Here is a 23,018-nt window from a genome sequence, read left to right as displayed (position 1 = left end):
AGCAGTACTTCTAATATGGTGGTATACATTATACAACTTTCAGTCTCCTGGAAACTATGGCAGTATACCTACAATGAAGTCCCTATTTCAGGTCTGTTTTTATGAAAATGTTGTGAATATACATTTGCGGTATTTTGGAATTCTTGAATATGGTGTGGAAATATTCATGAACATTATTTGAAGTTTTCTAAATTAACTTGAAAAATAATTACTGAGTATGCATATGCAATAGATTTAATAGCAAAAGTGAAACAAATATCCAAGTAGCTATTAGCTTAATTTGATTTAATATCCATAAAGTAAGAGGAAATAAGTAATCTTGCTAGTAATAAACTTTGGGTGGCAATAACTTTCAGCACAGAAGAAAAGTATTTTCCATTTCTTAAAAGCTCACTTTAGAGTCCCTTTTTAGATGTTATTTTTCTTTCCTGCATGTCATCCATTAAAGATTAGCTGTGGAAGGTTGGAGCATGGAGAGATTATGAATGACAGAACAACTCCTGCAGAATAATAATCAGTTTTTGGTATTTAATGCTGTTTGACTTTTGCAGACACATTTCTTATTAACCTTTGGTACAAACAGAAATCCAGGTTCCTGATATCTCATGGAGAAGATGAATTCAAGATCCTCTTCCAATTAAACTGAAATAAGGCCAATATTGGGCTTTAGCCAAAAGAACTCAGAAGTTCCCAACTCTCGTGTTTATAAACTTAAATATGAATGATATTTTTCAGTTTGAGGAGGTAATGCATATACTTCCCTAAACCAGTTTTCTGTGCATAATTTATTTATATATTTAGTCTATACAGTTCTTAGGGGGTTTGTCCTACTAAATGCTTCATTATGAAATACTATTTCCTGAATGTATTTTCAAAATATTTCCTGATAAATAACACAATTTCGAAAATAGCTGTAGGATTTGAATCCTCTGTATGGGAAGATAGACAATCCATCTAAAAAACAGGAAAAACCCCAAGGTGGGGGCACCGTGACTGAGAAATTCTTGGCTTAATTGGAAACAATGTGATTTTACCTTCAGATTGTCAGAATTGTTGATTGTCAAAAAGTTGTGTACAGCTCTTTGAAGTACAATATATGACGAGTTGGCATTGATTAAAATGTCAATTACTAAGCTATTGGTTGGTGGAGATTTTATGTAAAAAGCAGGCCAGTTTCTTCTGCATTTTTTATGACTAGTCTGGCCCTTCTTTCTTCCACACAAGTGCTAGATGAGCATAAAGAATTGGGTTTTATTCAAGAATAAAAAGGTCTGCAAATAATCTACTTCTTGAGGCATTACAGAACTTTAACACAACAAATTATAACTTGCAAGCTTTAATGCAATGTTTATATTTTCCCCCTAAAAGTAAATATTCAGGCATCAGTAATTATTCACTGAAAAAAAAAGTTTAACAGCATTATGGTTTGAATTTTGAAGTCAGCTGTGTTTAGTGTATTAGAAGCAGAGGCTTAAGTATTGTACAGGGATTGGCTTTCACAAGAACTGCCTTGGGGTCTGTGTATAATACTCTCTCCTATTCTTTCCCACTTTATTTTTTTTTTAATTGAATTGCGATCTGAGTACACAAAGAAAACCCTGTGCAGTGCTGCCACTAAGCAACTTTAGCCTTTTATTAAGAACACTCTGTTTATAGCATTGGAAATGTAGAAGCAGATGAATGCTATGCACTAAATACATACAACAAACACAAAGCAATAAAGAAGTCAGTGTGTTCTATCAGTGTTTGTCCAGACTGCTTTATCTATAAAGTCATATTTAGGTGTAAATTACTTTTAGTCTATAACTCCTGGTACAGACTGGTGAAAACTCTTAAATAGTTTTCCTATGATCTTCTTATCACTATTTTACTTTTATTTTTCAGTTATACGTCATAACTGAAAGTAAATGAATGGTGACTTTCAAAAAAGAGCTGGGAACTTAAGTTGTCTATTTTGTAATAGAACATGTCAGCACTATTTTTAAGTTGACAGTCAGCCCTGGAGCTCCTGATAGTTTGCCATTAACCTGAATAAGAACTTTGTAAGGGCTTTAGAATTTGAACATTTCTAGGGATTATCTGCATTTTGTAACATGTATAAGCAGAGACCAATTAATGACACATTTTAAAGGCTTTTGTAGCAATGCAGGGATTTTTTTTTTTTAATTTGGCTATAAGATTGACTTATTTAAGAGTTGTGAGCACAGTCATTAAATTTAGTAGAAGGAAATCTCAGAGGATTTTGATTTCTGTTTTGAGTAGATAACAAATACGTACATGTTTGTATTTCTGTAAGGAGAACAAGCATATATCCATATGGTTAAATAAAATTTAATAATAGTTGCCCATCTGGAAATGGCAAAGATAGTTTCCAAGTTCTCTTCTGATCAGACAGATGGAGACCCAGCAATTCCTCCCAGGAATGGGAGGACTGATGAAAATGAAAAGGCAGGTAGTCATTGCACCTCTTTTCCCAGTATACTTCTCTAATTCCTCACATTCACATAGCTGCTACCCAGAAGTACGAAGTGAAAGCAAAACAAAAATCCCTGAAAAGTTTCAGTTAAACCTCTCTTGCAGGATAAATTTCATCTGACAGTTTTTTCATAGAAGCAACTGAGCAGAATAAACAAGCAGCTCATTATGAGAATCTTGAATTCCAAGAATGACTGGGCCAAGCAAGTTCTTTCCTGCTTCTACTTTTCCATCAGAATATACATATCCAAAGGACAGAAAACAGAAAATATTCTTTGTTTCATTTTTCCCATGATTTCAACATTCACTCCTATCTTAGGTCTGTATACCTTCATGAAACAGCAGTCAAATCATGCATTGAAATTTTTTTTGTCATTATTATTATTTCAGTCAATTTTTGAATATTTAAAATGCTCAGAGCCTTTTTTGTAAAAGTGTATAATCTCATTTGTATTTCTTGCTGTTGTAATGGCACAAGTAACTAGTAAAATTACTTTGAATGTATCAGAATCAATGCCAAAGAAAATCCTAAGTCACTTATTGTTCAGTGAACAGTGATCTTGAATACTAAATCTTAAACTGCAAAACCCTGACCCTCTGCAGCAATACATTGTTATTAACAAAAAAGCTTTCTCACCATGTCTTTTCCTTTGAATTAAATGATCACTATAACTAGTGCTTGTTGCAAAAACTATTAATAAAGTTTTAATTGCACTGTTTCTTGGATCACTTTTTTTTTACACAGTCCAATGCCAAGAGCAGTATTTTGTCACGTTTGATGACAAACACCTTGCAAAGTCCAAAATACTGTTATTATTTCTGTAAAACTGGCCTATCTTGAAAACCAATTGTTGTAGTGTTATAATATTACTGTATCTTCTTAAATACAGTAGTAGTGTGGATAGTGATCTCATATTTTAAGATCTGGCCTGTATTCCAATTTTACTTTTTTTTAATTAGTAATGTGACGTGATTTCTGCTGCCATAAATGTTTTAAGTCACAAAATTTTTCTCTTTTTCTTCTCTTACTCTGTTTATTTTATTTACGCAGATGACCTCTAGGAAATAAGCAAACAGACTTTTATCCTGGCAGTCGTGCTTTCCCTGCTCCCCGCAAAGTTCCATGTTTGGAAAATCATGAACCGCTGTCTAAACTAGAATGATTTCCAGCACACCTTCTCATGTTTTAAAGGTGGTTTAAAAAGTATAGGAGATAAGTTTGCCAAAAGAATCAGGTTCAACTAAGAAAATATGTACACTGCTTTGACTCAGTAAACTCATACTTGGTATGGTTCATCTTCTTCATATTTACTTTTGCCCATATTAGAAAACAATTAGCTTACTAAACAAATTTGAGTATTTGGGATAAAAAAATCTACTTTGAGTCTCCCTCATTTGACTAAGAATTACATGATATTTGATAAGCTTGTTTAAAAATGGACATATCCAAATATTATTGTAAACATCCATTGATTTGTTTTACCTGCAATATAAGTATTTTACTTAGTTGGCTTACATAGTAGCTAATAATATTTGTTAATGTAATTTAACTGCTGTGAACCTTTACTGAACAAATATTGAAATTTATACAAGTCAAAGAAAGAGAATCTCTAATGACTTTTGTAAAAGCTTCCATTTAATGGTTAAGGAGAAAAGTTTATATGACATACCAGATGCAATTAACAGTAGATTTTACATTTAATAAAAAGAAAGAAGCATATGTATTTGCTTTATTCATTCCATCATAATTTGCATTAGAGCTGTGGGTGTTTAATGAGCAAATTCCAGCTAAAATGCTATATTGATTTTCTAAGTGAACTTTGTAATAGCTATCTACCTTACAAAAGCTCTCTGTTTACAATTGTTTTCTTTACTAAAAACTAAAAATGTTTTAGAATTGATGAGTTTAGCATAATGATTCTTTTAAAATAAAGAGCTCTTTTAGACTATGCAGGGGTTTTAGTTACAAGGAGAAAGATGTTAATAAATTCTTCCAAAACAAATAAAGTTTATACAACTAAATAGTAATGCTGTACTGTTATATACTACAGTATTTGCAAGCTTGGGAAAATAATCCTTTTTTCTTAATTCAGTTCTCTGGGATTTAAATATTTTGACTCTTCAATGCCATTATATATATATATGAATTAGTAAATTGCACAATTAATTTTAGCTTAATACTAGACTACTCATACTTCATTTTTGTGTGTCATTTTCTTGCTTGAAATACGAGTTCTATAAGAATTTGTGTTTCTTCTTGGTCAGGCCTCAAGACAGAAAGGGTAGGGTTGGTTGGTTAGTATGCCACTAGAAGGTCCCCAAGGAAAACCTTGTAATGTCAATGAGAGCAGTTGGTGACAAAGTAGCTGGATCTGTTTTTCCTTTGGATCAGGCGCCGAGTCAGTGTGGCAGTATGGAGTCAGTATTTTGCTGGATATGGCATACCTTGAATGGAACTTAGAAGCATGACTTAGTGTTACTCTCAATCCATCTTCACCTTGCATTTTTAAGAAGCATAGGGATGATAATCTGGATAATTTTTACTCTTTCTAATATGAAAGAATTTCATGTCACTCTTTCATAGACTCTACCTGGACAGCTTTTACAGCACGCGTTTTCCTAGATATGGCACAAAATGTTTTGCTTAGCTGCTGCATTGAGACCCAAATGTGTATGCATTTCACTTATTTCAAGAATGCTGTGGTCCTTACAGTCCTGAACTTCTACTTGTGACTCATCCATAGCTCAGTGTGAATGGTGAATGCTCAGACTACCTGCAGTCATGTGACTCTTATAATACTCCCTATAGTAGGAAAAAGGAATTAATAAAATATTAAATTAGAGTCAGAAATGTACAGGCATTGGGTAACAAAAACATCAAACCTAAATTCAGGCTTCGCTGGTAAAGAAATCAGGTGAGTTAGTCTTCTGTAGACCATTAAAATGAGTTAGAGGAGGTCTTTAAGTATTTTTTAAATAAGTAATTTCTTTTGGAAGTGTCAGTATTGCTATGTTGTATTAAAATGCCATGTATCTAAGTATCTTTTTTTTTTTAAACTTTGACTACTGTGCAAGCATCTTACATGATTTTCTACATTTCCCCTAATCTGTTTTAATGTTAAACAATTGGCTTGCAATATTACCTTTAAGAAACAGAACCAAAAGCCAGACACTTGTAATTGATATAGAATGACTATAAATATTTTTTTAATGCAGTTGGTGGATCTGGTCATTGGGATATTTACACCAATGCTTTAATTTAGAGGACGGATATGAAAACAACAAGAGTTGCTCAATTTAAGTCACTTTTCATAGCTGATAGTCAAAAGACAGTGTTTTGTAATAGACTTCTGGGTGAGGGAAAGGTTCACTGTTCAAGGCAATCAGCTTCTGAGCTGCTATCAGGGGTGGTAAGATTTCAGATAAGCAGGATGCTTAAGTAACTTGAAAACTATCTTTTTCTGAATGTTTTCATACTGTTGAATGTACATCACTTTGGTTTAATGACAAATAAGCAATAAGCTGTTTTTTAAAAGCCTGTATAGTCATTATTACCACTGGTTGTACTTACACAGAAAGGGAATTAGATATGTCAAAAGACAGTCACTCTAAGTGTACATGTACATTCAAGATCCATTGCAGGAGTCAACAAATTGTGGGTTTTCGTGCTGAGATTAAGATGTTCTAAGGTCTGATAGAAGGGGTGCACTTTAAGAGGCCAGAAAGAAGTTAACTAAACTGGAAAATAATTAACCTCAGAATAGTAATAAGTGCCAAATCTTCAGTTATTTTAGACAACTTTCTATTCATTCCAGGATTTGTTTTCGTTATGAAAATTGCATAGTGTTTCCACTTGCAGCTTTATGGAAAGGGTTCTCTGTGACATGTGTCTGTCATGATGCTAGATAAACTGACATAATTTACTGGAAAAACTATAGCAAATAAATATATAAAGGTACTGATAGGTAATAATTACCATACCGAATCAAACTACTTGTGTATCCCAGATCCAGTCAGGACATAGCAGTTGCACTGTAGTTTACCCAGGTAGTCAGTGCTCTGGCACTGGTTTCCCTGCCATCACAGATCTCAGCAATCCAAGTGGAAGTCTGGTGCGCTGAAATGCGCAGCCTAGGTTATCTCATATGGTTTTTTCTTTTTCTTGCTGAGCCACCTACCTTGCAGATATCAGATGCATTCTCTGCAAGTGCTGCAAACTTATTGCTGGATACCAGCCAGTGCAAATCCAGTGTAACAGCTGCCTTACTCCTGTCTTAGTTTTTTAACTCCCTGTCAAGCAGACTTTCTTGTTGCAAGCAGGGGAAATAGATCTTTAAGGAAAAAAAGACACTATTCTTCTGGATAAAGGAGAATTTAATCATTGTTTGTTAATTTTGGCATACATTTCAAAATCTGTGCTTCTGATGCTGAATTTTTGTGGTTGTTGTTGGGACACAATTTGTTACAACTCTGGCCTGATGACTAGGCTTGTAGCTCCTCTGCAGACTTTTTGTAAGGGGAGGGACTGCACTTTCAGAAATTACGTTTAGCCTTTCCCTATCTGATTTTGTGTAATCTGCTGTTAGCCTGCAACCTTCTGCTAGCCCTGCAAAAAATGCTTCCTTACTCCTCAGTGACAGTCTTCTCCCCAGCTTGAGGGCAAGAGGATTCCTTTTTTCTTGGTACTGATAAAATGTATTTTGTGCCAGCAATATAGCTGCTACAAAAGTGTGCTGCTGTGTTTCTATTGTTTCATTCTGTGAAGAACAATATAATGTTTCATTATATATTTCACTATGAAGTTGTTGTGCAATAATGTACAGAGGTGAAATAAGAGTAAAATAACAAATAATGGCAAAAAAGTTGATGTCAATTTAGGTGAGAATGGAGGGATAAAAGCTCTAGGCTTTTAGTAAAAGGGAGGAAGTAAAGAGGGAGGAAACCTTTCTTTGACATCTTAATGACTTAAGCAGTGGTTCAGAGAGGAGCAGAGAGTTCTGAAGGGAGTAAGGAAGCCCATCAACAATGGCTTAATACAGAAAGTTCTTGAGAAATAAATACCAAAATTTGAAAAAGACTGTAGTGTGATGTTAGGAGACTGTAGCTGTACCCCAGTTTGACAGACTAGAAAGGACAAGGAGAATTCAGGAACCTACAGATCTCAATTGAGTTTTTTGAGGTGCCAGTGAGAGGATATAGTCTTCTGTCTTGGAGTGACAGTGGTCTTACAGCATCCTGAAAGTCCCTAGACATTTTGAAATCATGGTTTTATGATGACTGTGAGGAGAGATTTGCAGTATTGCAGAGGGAAATGATGAAAGTATGAATAAAGATTTTAGTGGAGGCAGGGCCGAAGTAAGGATTCTGGCAGTGTGCCAAAAATGGTGTTAGACATATTGACAGGGGAGAGGCAGGGAGAAAATGTAAGCTCAGGATGAGGAATGACTTGAAGGTGTTAGTTTGCTCCCAAGGATAGACAGTAAATCTTAGTTTATTGGTACCTAATGCTCCAAGGTCCATGTATGCTGTAACAGATAATATAACAGTATATTACACAATAAAGTAAAGGCTTGGCAGAGAAGGAGAGATGCCAGCTGTGCCACTCTTGTGATACTAGAGACAGACTATAAAAATATTAGAATTTTTAATATCACTGTGCTACCCTGATAGGAAGCAGTAGGAGTTTTAATGCATGATTACTTTTAACTCTGTGTCCTAGAAGAAACTTGCTACTGTCTTACATGATTCGGAGCTTTAAGAATTACTTTACTGTTAAGCAAGTATTCAGAATGCCCAGCAAATCACTTTCTTCCTGTTAGATTTTAGAGGGGTGAATTTGAAAACACATAGCTTTATTTAATACCTTAAAGTCTTGATTTTAGCAATTAACAGCAATTTAGTGTTGTGTTTAAGAAGTAATATAGACCTTACGCAGAATAATCCAAGGTCATTGGAGAAGTGTTGATTTTAGGAGGTGGTGGCAAAGGCCAATGTAAGTGCATCTAATAGTGCTTTTCCTCGTCAAACTTATTTGTTGAACACACTTTTGCAGCCCTGGTGGAAGAAGTTTATTCTGCTCAACGGGAACGTGATGAGGCTGTCATGGCAAGGCTTAGGTTAGCCAATGAAGAGAGAGATGAAGCATTTCTACGAGTCCAGCGTTTAGAAGAGTCTCTGAAAGAGTAAGTATACATTTCCTGCCCCATGTAAAAAGGCTGTTGTGTCAGTCTGTGACAGTCATAAACTGCTCAACAGTGGTAATAGGAAAACTTAGTACATTATTATCTGTGCAATAAAATAGACTAGGGCTAGTCTTACTGTGTTATTGGTTAATTTGTTAGCCATCCTGTAAAACCGTATTTTTCTCTGGAGACTGAGAGAAGGTGAATAATTTTGATCACAAAAATTAAAAATATAATCAAAAGCTTTGGTATTGATTTATTGAGGGAGAAATAAGATGAATGTGACATTTTATAGGGATCTTTTGACACAGAGTACCAGAACGTCAGTCAAAAGTTGCAACATATAGGAAATCAATCAAGCCTTTAAGCCTACTGGACATTTCTTTCAGCAAAATTTCTACTAATGATATGGGTGACATAGTAAAAATATATGGGTTTTTTTCTTATCTTTAGTGTAGGAGCAGTTTGTAAGGTAATAAGGGTACAATTAATAGTTCATAGATTTTTATGTATACCAACAGAAACAGGCAGTCTTATGTTAAACAGAACTAAGTCAGGAGAAAATTATCAAGAGTGGTTTCTTTCTCCCTTTGGGATATAGGCAGCTTTGTAGCTACAATTTGCCTCTCCATATAATCCTTGTCTATCTGAATTGTGATCATTTTGGTTTATCATCTTTGTTAGTCCCCCAAAGGGTAGCTCCATAAAGGCTAGAGTGCCTGAGAAATTTCTCTTACTTTTCTCCCATGAGAAGTACAAAGCAAACAAGCTTTTCATGGGAGGAGACTGAATAGGTGCAGTTTTTAGTTAACTAAATGGCAGGCAATTATGTTTTAAATAGTTGATTCTACTAAGAACACCTCTCTTTAGGGCAGAAAACCAGTCATCTTCTTTTGGGTTTTTTTTATAGTTAGGGTCAGAGAATATTACCTAAATTAATTTCAATAATCTGCACGTAGTATGTCCACCATTATTTTGTAGAATTTACAGATTACTAGAGTTTGTCACAGCCTCACTATTTGTCACAAGTATGACTCAGCAGCAAGATTAGGAGATTGCATACCCACAAGAATTAGTGCATGATTTGTTAAATATCTCTATGGAGCCCATTATATGTGCATATGCATCTGAAATCTTGCCTTAAACAGCAATCTCTGAGAAAATCGTAGATGTACTTTAAATTCCCATAAGAGACATCATAACTGTGAGCCTTACTTGAGTCTCCAATTTCTTCTGCCAGTCTTCCAATCTTATATGTTCCAGGAGTAAAGAAAGTTTTGTATGGCTCTAAACATCACATGATCCTTTATATAAATAGTTAGCATAAACTCAAGATCTTTGATCTTAAAGCACTCAAGTACTGCAGAAAATTAATTATTCTGGTCAACAAACCTAGTTAATGACTTTTGGGGTTCTGGCATATTGCTGCTTTTTCTGCAGTGGAATCCATAGACATATGGGTGGCAGTTCTTGAAATGCATGAATCGCTCAGAACACGTTCACTTGTTTTCCCTTCAACCACTTCTGTCTGCTTCACTCATGTTCTGGAAAACTGACTTAGTTCTAAGCAGAAATATGAGAAAAGAGAAGAAACTGTTTCTCAGAGAACATGTGTGGTACCTTCCTCAGAAAGATGTAATTGCAGAAAGCACTGGATACACTGGGAATGCCGAAATAGTACTTGTTCCCAGGAGAGTCAGTAACTCCCTTGACTGATAGTTTGGAGCCAAGCTATTACACTTTATTGCTATCATTTAGAGAAGAGCAATTGTATTGGCTGTCATCCACTTGGGTGTTCTTTCCGATGCTTTATATGGAGGTCTGATACCCTGATGCCATTCACAGTCTCAGAACTGGCATAGGAGATTTCCCTGTGGAGAACACCAACTTTCTTTTCTAACCACCACCCTTGATATTTTCTTCCTTCCTTATGGTGGTTGTTCAAAAGGTCAAGTTCTCTGTCTCAGATGTGGAGCACATAGAGGTTTGGGGTTTTTATAAAGAACATTGCCTATTTGTGCCACACTCATCAAGTTTTAGAGCAGAGGTCACTCTTTCCATCTGCTTTGGACTTATTCCAATCAGAGTACTTTACAAGAGGGCAATACTGAACAGCCTGCCAACCTTTATCAAATGCTTTAATGCTTTCTTTAAATTAGCAGTTGGAGCAGTTCTATTGTCATTATTTAACTGTAACAACCAAAATTCTTTCAGCCCTGTTGGCCCTAGGGGTTATGTTATCAGAATGTGTTTAGAAATGGGGGAGGAGGAATCCTTGGTTACTGCTGTTTAAAATCATGAGTTTTTCATTCATTGTCTATGCACAGCACAGGGAGACTTAGCAGGGCAAATACACAGTTCCGGATGCTACTTTTTAAAAAATACTGTCGCCTAAGGAGGTGTCTGTATGCCTGTAGACAGATCCTTTGTGGCAGTAATATGCTGAAGGTATGCCTATGGCAGAAGTTCATGTTCTTTTTCCCACTCCCATTTCTCCCTAAGGTGTCTTGCTTACCCAGCCTGTTGGTTGGCTGGGTGATTTTGTTGACCCGCACTTTTAGCAGTGTAGAGGTCCTCTGGAGAAGCTGGGTCAGTCCTGCCAATTTACTTTGACAAATACCGTTCTTTTCATTGTGAATACAAACTAGCTGGAGATCCATTTTTGAGTCCCACATGAAGGGGCACTTAGAACAATGTAAAAGCCTAAAGCAGGAACTCTAGAAGGATCCAGTTCTGATAATTTATTATAATAATATAATAATTAATATTATTATGTTTGTTATTTTATTATTTGTGTTACTTTATGAATACAAGTCAAACCCAGCAAAGGTTAGCTTTTACTTTGTTTTGTTTAGTTCTGGTTCTGACTGAATATGTTGGAGTGGTTATTGTTTGTGAATGCCATATAAATATACCAGCTGTTACACACTGAGAGTGTATTCTGAAATATTTCTTTTTTGTTTAAAAGTTTATTTCTATACTGGTTGATTTAATATGCCTTATGTACTGTTATCTGCTAAACTAATGGAAAATGCGGTAGTGTGCTGTCAAGTGTTCTATGATGTTTGCTAGCTAAAATAATGGCTTTGGAGCAGCACCTGTCACAGCACTGTTTAGGAGTGTGCCTGTTTAGGAGATGTTTAATGGTACTGTATCTGTCTTAAAATATCATAGGCTACTTTTAGTAGAAGTCACCATTAAGTAAGTAGCAATGGAGTGGTAAGGTAACTTTAATATGTTCATTTTTCCAGAAAAGAGATCTCTGTCCATTTAACTAACCTTAGGTAAAATAAAATGTGTACTATCCCATTTATTAGATTTTTGTGCTATCACTTACTGCTTTTGCACAGCCAGTGTTCAATGCTGTATGACTAAATTCCTCGTATCATCTTTGTATTTGACAGGTCAATATATGTTCTGTTGAAATAGAAAGGGAGGAAAGTGCAGGCGGGTTTGTTCCGGAATTAAATAAGGGCCTTGCAGAGAATTGGCTTAGCTTCCTATTTTATGCAAGATATAAAATCAAAATATTTTTAAAGTAACTTCAACTGCTTTGGGATTTTTCCCTCATTTTGGATGAAAGAGGTGGGAAAATAATTACTTAAAAATGAAAAAAACCCCTATCAACTAAAGTCATGTTCTGTTTCATTTGGGGTACAGTAAAAACAAAAAAAAATACATCAGGTAAAAGTTGTAAGCCCAGAAATAAATAAAATAAAAGCATCAGTCATTTCTATCACTGGGGAACTTTTTTCATCTAAGCACATATGAACAATTGATCCTTGTAGTCATATATAGCAGTAAACATTAATAACTTAACAGTCTGAAGTCAGTGCTGAAGATATGGAGCATTATTGAAAGATGGAGTCGAGCAGGTGGCACTTTAATATGTTCAGTGTCATGGTTGACTCTAAAGACTAGTAGAATGAAATTACTTGAGGTTCTAAAGATTTAAAAAGCGAACTCATTTTGCTGCACTAAGGAAATGCTACTGATCAGGCTTTCTGTGTCCCTTTTTTCTAGGCTAGAAAATATTAACCCTGAAGAAAATGACATGGTAAGCCATTCTCTGAGGAGATTTCTTGATGTCAGTCTTATATCTTAGAGGCTTAAGTTCAATTGAGTGGGTTTCAAGAACTAAGATGTGGGAAAAAGAAGAATTGACACACTAATAATGTACATCTTTGCTGCAATATGAAAATTCAATAACTTCACTCAGTCAATTTACAATTCACATGTGCCTATTAATTAAAACCCTATATTAAATAAAATATATTAAAACTTCATGTCTGACTAACATATAATGCTGTTGGTAGACATTACAGGAATTACTGAACAGAATAAACAATGCAGACACAGGGATAGATATACTGAAGAATGGAGCTATAATTCTGAACCGAATACACAGGACCAAAGAACGTAAAAAGAAAATAATAGCTGAGGAAATGAATGCAGTAATAGAACAACGGGATGCTGCTTTATCTCAAGTAAGTCCATACAAGTATATAATCACTCAGTAGCAAATTTCTTTTTTTCTTTTTTTTTCTTTTTGGTTTTTGGGGGGTTTTTGGGTTTTTTGTTTTACTTTTGGGGAAGAAAATTATTTCATATACTTTCCTCTGTTGAGAATCTCAGAGAAGAGCCCCTGTAGTAAATGTCTGATTAGTGATCAACTTTTTTTTCATGGTAGTAGTGCCCATTAAAATGGCATCACTGTTTTTCACGAGAAAAGTTATGTTTGTATTGTTTGTGTTTCTTTACTATCTGTCTTCTTTCTAAAACAAAACAGTTTTCAGTGAGTTGACCAATCTGAAAATCTATTAAGGGCTTAGTTTTGGGGTATGCTGTATTGGTAAAATGCATTGGATGACGGTTAACTGGGACTGAAGGATTTATAAAGGGTTATAAGTAGCAAAAATATTCATTAAAGGAAGGCAACAGTACCACATGCAACAGTGCAAGCAATTCCTCCCTTTGTTGCTTTACATTCAGGAGATAAAAATCAGCATGTGGTCCTTCACTCTCAAAGTCTTACCCATCTACTATGGGACTTGAAAGAATCTGGGTTCTTTTTTCTACTCAGATCACTCATTGCCTGCAATTTCCTATTTTGACAGAACAGTAATTGTCTTCATTCTCTTCACCATAAAGAGTAAAGAAAATGAAAGAAGAATCCTTGCTTTTCTCATCTCATGGAAGAGTTTTTCTGTTGGTTTTTTTGGCTTGAGTTTGGTTTTTTACCCACCATTTTTTTAACAGAATTTTAACTCAATAGGAATAAGTTGTAGGGAGGAACAATCCAAGTAGGGAGTGTATCTCCTGAGAAAAGATCTTAGGCTGGATGAAGTTCCTTATGGATTTATGCCAGGCAAGAAATTTCATCTGACTCTTCTAATATTGAAAATTTTGCTTTTTAATGTAAGTAACCAAAGTTGGCCCACATCTAGCTAATTTCTACTAGATTTAAAGTCAGGTTGTGGTCTTTAATGATACCAATAATGTTAATTGAATTTATGTTCTACTGAGAAGTTTTCTGATAAAAGTGCCTCCTCTACATACACTGTAATTTTCACACTTTTTTTCAGTCATTGTCTTTGCATTCTTTACTACTTTAACCTTGAAATCTCCATCTGCCTGGTGCTTAAAATATTTTGTGTGTCTGTCAAGTATGTATTGCAAAAAATTTTAATGTATTAATGGTGGTATTTTACTTTCTCAGTCTACTTTTTTCCTTTTATATTCCCAGCACAGCTACTGGGAAACATCCAATAACCCTTCCAAAAGTTTATGTTCTTTCTTCTTTGCACAGGGCATTTGAAAAGTGAGCAGCTTGTAAGAGGAAAGCTTTCAGCAAAAGAGAAGAATCTCTTGATATTTTTATTTTCATTTTTTCAGTTTTTGATTCTTTGTTGAAGTGGACTTTCAGGCATACTTGGACCATAAAACTATGAATGTCAGAAGAATATCATTGTCAGGCATTTTAATACACATTTTGATTTAATTTATTTTAAGCTGACTGTTTAAGGAGTAATATTTTCCAAGTAATCAGCTTGAAAATTAATAAAGATAATTGTTTTAGATAGTAATGGCTCAAGTGTCACCACTAGCAAAGCCACTTTAGGTGACACTTTAGGCATGTCAGCAAAAATCACAGGTAATGTTAAGTAGATACTGCAGATGAAAAAATAAATTAATGATTTATAAATCCTCAACAAATGAAAATTTAAATATTTGACTTTAAGCTGTAGTATTGTAATAATGCTAGCAATTTATACCACCATTGTTTTAAATTAATTGTTATTAATAGAACTATTCATCATGTGTTTTCAAATATGTGATGCTTTTACAGCTGTTACTGTTGAATCTAGAAAATAGGTCCTTGGAATTGCAGCTACCTTTTCAACCTGTGTTTCTGACTTGATGATTCCTTGGGAATTTGTACCATACTTGAATTATTAGTAGTCTTTTGTTAACATTGCAATAGCAGTAGTTATTACAGTGCTAACAGCAAGAACAATAGGAGAGGGATTCTGCATTAGACCACTAAGGGACTAGATATAATTCAGGGGATGTATATGCTTAGCATAACAAATGCAAATTATTGGAAGTTAGATCTGGGGTTGCCTCAGGCATTCGTAACATCTGCAAGTTAAAATCTTTTTCTTTTTGTGGAAGTGGCATCAAATACAAAAGGGGGAATTGAGAGCAGGTTGAGAAGAAGCAGAAATAGAGTAAACCATTAGCAGGCTGTGGCTATCCTCTGGAAAATGCATTTGTAAAGTTCAGAGGTCACTGGGCAATGGAGGTTGAATGTTTAATGACACACCGTGTTGTTCTGTTCATGGTTGCTGTTGTGTGGTGCTGGAGACAGCAATGTCATTTGAGTGACCACCATAGCTGGTTCCATGTGATGGAGAGCTACCGATGCAGTAGCAAGCATTTGGACTGACTGTGTTTGATGAAGCTGCACCTGTTACTTTTCACTGTGATTTTCTTCGCAATAGCCCAGCATTTGACAATTGAGCACAACGAACATGAGTAGTGTCTAGCTTTCGGGGGTTAACTTACAGGATTTCTGATTTGTCCTAGAAAGAAACAATAATGTGAAAGCCTTCACAGCTCAAACACATTGTTTTGATTTCAAGTGAGGAATATGTTACATTTCTAGAGAATGGACATTCTATAAACTATGCATTTCCTATGACCAGGTAAATACAGATTACTTCCAACTAGTCTTTTAAATTCAGTTTTATAATGCTTTTTCTGGTAGCTACTGAGTAGCTACTACTGAGCTGCATTTAACTGGACTGCAGTTGCAGCATACTTGATGATTAGCTAGTTGTGATTCTTCTATTTGAATTTTACTTGAATAATTCTTTTAGTCTTTAAAAAATGAAGAGCACTGTCCATGTCTTGGAAAGGCCATGAAAATGTTTTTTCTAGCTGTAACACCCAAGAACCTCTGCGTATTTTTTGAGGTTTCCAACGTGAACATTGCTTCTTACTAGGAAGCAGATTGAGGCACTTCTATCACTGTATTGAGCTGTGCAAGTGTATGTAATCTTAGATCTTTCGCTAGATTGCTGAGCAAATATGCAAACTACTTTTTGTATCTGTGAAAACAAATGAAATGGTATAAACTCAAATATTTGATACTACTTTTAGTATGTATTTTCAAGTGAATAATAAACAAACAACTAAAGCATGGCTAAACATTGACATCCATCTTCTGTATCAACCCCCTTGAAAAAAACAAACTCAACAGTTTGGTTGTATTTGCTAAGATATGTTTGTTAGTGAACAGATATTGTGTGATACTGAGGATCTTCGGTGTGTTTTATGACTGATCCTCTGAAAGAAATAAAACATCATTTTCTTGTCTGTAACGTTCAGTTTTGTCTTAACCCATTCAAGGAAAAAACTTATTTGTCCAGTTGATCATAATAAAGTTTTCCCTTTCTTCAGAAATCTTTTCTTGCTTGAGTAATCCAGTTAGTGGCAGGCATTTAGTAGAGATTCCATATGGCATAGTCACATTGTGTGATCTTCATAAAATACTCTAAAGAAGTGGTTTCCAGCAGGAGGCAATACAGTACAATGTCTCAGCCACCTATTAGCCACATCACACCTTATGGACAGGAATGTTAATATCATTACAGGGTTGGCAGCTGAAGACTTGACTAAGACATTACAATTACTTTTCTTCTGGTTTAGACAAGAAAGGGGACTTTTTAATTGGTACAGCTTGAAGGAAGTGATTTTTTAAAGCTCGTTAAGAGATTAGGAGATTGTGTGTTTGATATGTTTCCAGTCCTAACTAATTCTGTAAATGTGGGAGTTTTAAAATTGGTAACAGGTCAGTTCTATACAGAGTTTTAAATATTAAAGATATATAATTTGCTGTTAAGGAATAGCAGTGGTTTCATGGCTGGCAAAGTATCATCTCTTGTACACTGATCTTGAAGCAATAACATAACTGGCAGGCAAACCTGGTTTTACAGCTTTGAATAGTTTGACCACATCCTGCTGTGCAGGAACATGCTTATGACTGTTCATGTAAAAAATTGGCAGGCACCCAGTTGCTCATCTGAAGCAAGTGAAAGAATCCTTCTCTATTTTGAGGCGCTGTTTGGCAGCAGGCAGCACTTTATTGTCACTGAAAACAATGATGAGATGCACTATGCTTGACTTCCCATCATTATCAGTTTCACTAATTAGTAATAACTGATAAATATCTGCACTTACAACTAGTCAGCTTCTTGCTAGCTTTTTTTTTGGTTTTGTTCTGCTAAAGCAATTTTCCTCCTTTTACACCAAGCAGTGTGTAGAGGTCTGTGTTACCTGTGATTCACAGAGCATTAAGGCATTCTCAGCACACATGAGTGAACAGGTCTTACTGAGGTAGTAAACCCAAGAGGTGTATGAAATGTAAAAACAAGAAATGTAAATGAAAACAAATATTTACAGATCTTGGACTCTTAGTTGGGGAATACTCGAGTGACAGGTTACAATGCCTCATGACTCTTGGGACAGAGGTGATCCCTTTGCATGCCAAAACATAGTTTGGGATGTTATTTTTTGTACTTTTACTTAGCAGTTTGGTTTTATACTGTGTTTTGGTACCCTTTGGCACTTCTTGACACTTGATGCTAATCAAGTTCTTGGCTGGCAGGAGCACATCTGATGATATCCTCCTACCTGCTCTGTCAAGATGCTTACTCTACTTTTCCCTTTGCCGCTGCTATTTTGGGAACAGGAAAAGAAGAGGTAGGATGCTGTATTCACACTTGTTTATGAACCAGGCAGCTGCCATTGGGTACTGATGATTTTGGTCATGGGCTTATTTCAGGAGGAAATTGAAAGTAAGGGGGATGTTTATTGTACTTTGAGGATCCAAAAACCTTGCTCATTCACTCACTTTGGGAAGGCAGCAGCAAGTTGCTGTTGTTCTCATTTGCATCCTTTTCTCTGAGAGATAGCTGATGAATGGGCATGGGGAAATTCCTTGCCAGCAGGATGGTTAAACAGAGAGAGGACGCCTATCTGCAGGATACCCCTTTTGCCCTGTGAATTTAGTCCAAGTCCTGACAGAAAGCAACAGAGATATGCAGTAAGATACAGAGTAGATTAAAAAAGAAAAATAATTTGAGATTTAACATTAAAAATTGCACAGTGAGTGCAGGGAGGAAAGAAAGAGGGGCTGATGAAATAGTTGTCAGTTTTATTGGGATTCACTGAGTGGATTTTATTTGGATTACCTAGTGGCCTCAGGTAAAGCTCACAGATGTCTCTTCTTTGGAGGTAAGACTGAGTAAAAAGGATCCTGAAGGGAGATCACAAAAAGTGAAGTTATACGAGCAGTGGTTGTGATTAGCAGTGTTAGTCTGTTTAATTGCATTGCACTGCAACAGTGCTTTAAAATAACACATTTCATTTCCTCTGTACCTAAATAAAGATAATCCTTTGAATGTTTGACTAAATCCATGTTTTAGGAAGTCCATGTTATACAGAACACAGTCAAATCCATGTTTTCTTTGCTCCTTCTCAGAAGAAAAAGTGAATCTCACCAAGTGCCAGACTGAGTCCATGGTTGCTGTATTTGGGACACGTGGAGTAAAATTATTGTGAATGATGCTGAAGAGCATCAGGAATCTTTTGCATCTCAGAAAAGGGCAGGTTCTTCACTACTTGGCTACTTACTTTTTCTAAAAACAAATCCAGTTTGAAAATATATAATAATTCTTTACTTTCTAAGATGATTAGGTGTGCTCTGACTCTCTACCTTGGATATATTTGTTCTGGCTTTAGCATGAATATTTTCCAGGAGAATATTCAGTTAAATATTTGGCTGCATTTAGAAGACCATGAAGTATTTTTTTTCTTCTGAAGTAGGAGCTTTAGTCCACTGGAGACTTAAATAGAGAGGAAACTGGCCAAACAGAATCCTCTTGGTTTCTTACATTGGGTTTTCTGATTTTTGTAGAATGTTCCCCCAAATCATAACACCTGTTTAATCTTTTGCCATAGTATTCTGTTTAATTTGATAAGGGTATGTGATTCACAGTTTTCAAAGCATTAAGAAATCTGAGGAGTGGTGAGATGTTCAAACAGGATAGTAAGAGAAGGTTTAGGGACACTACAAATCCATGTTTGTAGTGTCAGTTTGTCTCTCACAGTGATGTAGCAGAGGTTGTGATTTCTCTGTAGGCAGGTATCTGTTAACAGAGCATGAAACTGCTTGGTTTCACTGGAGTTGGAATTTCACTACTGAAAGCAAGTATTTTGCAGTTATTCCTGAGTTTAGACTTTAGTGAGGCTTTGGTTGCATTAGGTCTTGTATTTTTTGAGTTAATACTTCATGCAGCTTGAAGTGCCAGTCAGACGGTAGGTCATTAGTGGAGGGAGAGAAGGATCTGAAGGAAATTACCCTTAGGAGCTCTTATACTGAACTTTTGTATTTAGTCCATGAATGGTAGGTGTGAGTAAATATGTAAATGTTAATGCGGTGTTTCCTTGAAGAGACGGGCTATGCTTTTCTTTTTTTTTGAGCTTTAGAAGCAAAATTTTAATTGATACTGCATTTCTTCTTTTTGCTGCTGTAAGGTTTTGACTGAATGATGCCCGGAGACACATCATTGTTTGCATTGTTAAATCACCTGTTGTTCCTCTGCAAACAGTGTGTAGTGCAGAATTCAGAAAATACTTGTCTGCATAGTATTTGAGGGCATGATCAAGCTTGATATCTTTAATTGTAAACTTTAATGAATTTCCAGTTGAACATTCATCCTCTCTTCAATATCTAGAAGCTACTCACCCCTTTGAAAATGGTAATAAATTTGCATGCAAGCTTGTTCCATTAATTGCTGTTTGACTCATCTATCATGGTGCTAAGCTTTATATTCACACAGCTTAGACTTTCAAGCCAATTTCTGGAATTAATTTAAATATTTAATGTCAAAACCCTGGGACGAAAGAGAGGAAAAATGTATTTTGTATGCTTATTGATCTCCTGTTTCAGTAGCAGCAACCCATAGAGGAAACTTCCAATGTGAATAAAAGCAGAATTCAAACAGTATTCCCTCTGAAGAGTATTACTGTGCATGCAATAAGGTTTATAGGTACCAAAACTCTTGTAGAGGTACCTTAAGTAAGTTTTCCATGGTACTTAACACTTTACAGCTTCAAGTTAGGTGCTGAGTGTTGAATCCAGTTTCACTTTGGTTACTTGTTGGATAAAATGTTGGATTTTCTTAAAAATTGGGAAAAAAAAAGAAGTTGTGTGCTTTGTATGAAAAGCTGGTTTCCTTAGTCAACTTTCTAAGGAAACTATGCAAAATTACTTTGTTATTTTGGATACGTAGATGAGTCTGCATAAGAATTCTTTTTATAATGAACAAAGAAGATTTTTTTTTGTTTCATTTTTATCATTAATCTGGAGTCTGAAAAGGCTAATATGCCTGGCCTGCATGTTCACTTGCTTTTCCTCACTTGGTCCTTCAACGTTCACAGGTTGCAACTTTGTGTTTTATTTTGCCTGTATTAGCAAGTAGTGTGAACAAATAGTGGTGGATCTGGAGTATGAAGTAATTCTCAGCATCTGACATCCACATTAACCCCTTTCCAGAATGGGGAGAGGGGCATTTCTTTGGTTTGGGGTGTTTTGTTTGTCTGGGGTTTTTTTGTCAGGCTACTTATAGTCAAGTCCTATGGATGGAATACCATTTGTGTCAGAATGCAGTAGGTGCATTCCTGGAGTGCATCTTTGAGTTTGATTAAATCAAAAAAGAAATCTGATTTGTTTTCTCAGATAGCACTCCATGGTGCAGAACAAAGCATACTAAGTAGAGAAAGTGCAAAGTAGCATGCAAATTGGGTATTACATGAAATTAAGGATAAAAATGAGATGATTTTAAGAAAGAAAATGAGATTTATTTAAATAAATAGGGAAGTAAAAGCTATCAATATTCTTGGAGAAAGTACTCTAATATGTTTGTATTCAGACTTTTTCCTTTGAAAATTATTAGACTATTTTATACGCAGACTTTTCTGGTGATTGTTTTTGTCCTGTCGTCAAGAAGTAAATGAATTTGGTTCCTTCAAGGAGAAATAGGTTTCAAACTAGTACCATAATTTGCAAATAAAATGATACACAGAACGTAAAGTTTGGATTTAATTGTGCGGTGGAGATATCATGAAGAATAGCAGGCAAACTATATTGCTGATCATGCCACTTCTACAACATCAGTAATTGACTAAGAGTATTGTGGGACATGGAGCTAAGAAGAATGAATAGAGCTACTTTTTGTTGACTTAATTTATTTTTATTTCCAGAGTCCCTGAGGTGAAATATTGACTCTCTTCCAGCATTGCAATACCCTCCACAGTCATCCTTGTGATTCAGCATGTGTGCTAAGCTGTAAAGAGAGGAGATGAGTAAGGAAGCTAAGGTCTAGCAATAACAGAGGATGTAAGGAAAAATTACTGTGATGATGATAAGCTGATTATTCATTTTCAACAGAATTGTAAATGATTGTGACTGGAATGTGGGACTTAAAAATGTTAGTTCCATTTCTTTCTAGATTTTTAACTGTTTTTAAATGATCAGGTAATTACCAAAATGAAAATTTTCCCTCTTGCTTTGGTCTGAATATTGTGACTTTTTTTTTGGTTAAGCTTTTTTTGAAGCTGTTAATCAATTTTTCCAAGTCCTTAGGCTTGATGAAATATTCTGGTTTAAAGTATGTAGTGTTCCTGACAAAAAAAAGGGACAAGAAAATCTATCAATATTCTCTTTATGAAAGGGAGATTTCACAGTAGCATTAACTTATCTTTGTCTGGTTCACCAAGTATGCCTACATTTGTTTGTTGTATGGCTTTACTGTTTCGTGCTTCAGATTGTGAGTATCTAGGATTTAGCCTCTTTTCCATGTTCTGTTTATTCACTGTTAATTATTTTTCAAGCTGAGTTGCTTGAGAACAAGAAAAATTTAGCTTCCATTACCCTCTATTGCAAATGAAGGACAGGCTTTCCTATTGCATATAGTCTGCATGTGATTGTAAGATGCTGTTGTCAGAGAACTTTTTAAGGCTTGCTGATGTTAATGCTTTGTTGTCATTCTTTTCAGCTGTGTTTTTGATTTATTCTTGAATATACAGCACAAAATATCATTCTTCTTTATCGTTTACTTTTGTATTGAAAATACTTTTTAAATTACACAATTCAAATACATAGAAATACTTAAAGGCTCTTAAGAAGCTGTGACTATGTAAAAAGTATAATACTTGTAGCTATAACAAAAGAAAAGTTGCAGATGAAGAACAGTATTAAATCATACAAGTATGACAACTTTTTTCAGTTCTGGAGTTGTTATCAGAAATACAGAATAGAAGTGGCTAACTACACAGTATTTAATTGGTGTAAAATACTGATGCAGTAAGACTTATGAATGTATGCTTTATATTGTTAATAACAGAATTTGAGAGAGAGGAATTTTAACATTACTTAATTAATTACTAGCTATAAACATGTAAATCTATTAACCAAAGTCGTGCAACAGTTATTGGTCATCTTTCAGTTATGCTGAGTTGCTTATTTCTTAGTTAGCTGTAACGTCCTTCTCTGCTTTCTGCAAAAGTAGTACCAAAGATTAGAGAAACCCCAAAAATCAGAGTAGAGCTCTCTATCAAATAATGGCTATGAACACTTTCCTCCTAGTTGTCTCTTGAGATGACTTTTCACCAATAGGTAAGATTTCTTTCAAGTCTTGTTATTATCATGATGAGAAATTTCTTATTTCAGATCCCAGCAATCTCAGGAAACAATAGTTTCCACTCTCTTTTTCCTGAAAGTGCTCCACTGTG

The 23,018-nt window shown here is 35.2% G+C and overlaps 1 protein-coding gene across 6 annotated transcripts in view; it reads left to right on the top strand.

Moving 5' to 3' along the window:
* Positions 1–23,018, top strand: part of MIPOL1 (mirror-image polydactyly 1) — a 191,970-nt gene that overhangs the window by 59,640 nt on the left and 109,312 nt on the right. For all 6 annotated transcript variants that reach the window (XM_048306214.1, XM_048306216.1, XM_048306212.1 and 3 more), the window contains 3 exons: positions 8,528–8,657; positions 12,681–12,714; positions 12,974–13,144. In XM_048306214.1, the coding sequence (XP_048162171.1) occupies positions 8,528–8,657; positions 12,681–12,714; positions 12,974–13,144 (335 nt within the window). The remainder of the gene's footprint in view (positions 1–8,527; positions 8,658–12,680; positions 12,715–12,973; positions 13,145–23,018) is intronic.

This window comes from Corvus hawaiiensis, chromosome 6 (genome assembly GCF_020740725.1).
Source record: "Corvus hawaiiensis isolate bCorHaw1 chromosome 6, bCorHaw1.pri.cur, whole genome shotgun sequence".
Taxonomy (NCBI): domain Eukaryota; kingdom Metazoa; phylum Chordata; class Aves; order Passeriformes; family Corvidae; genus Corvus; species Corvus hawaiiensis.
The sequence above is the reverse complement of the archived record's forward strand: the minus strand, read 5'-3'. Positions and strand labels throughout refer to the sequence as shown.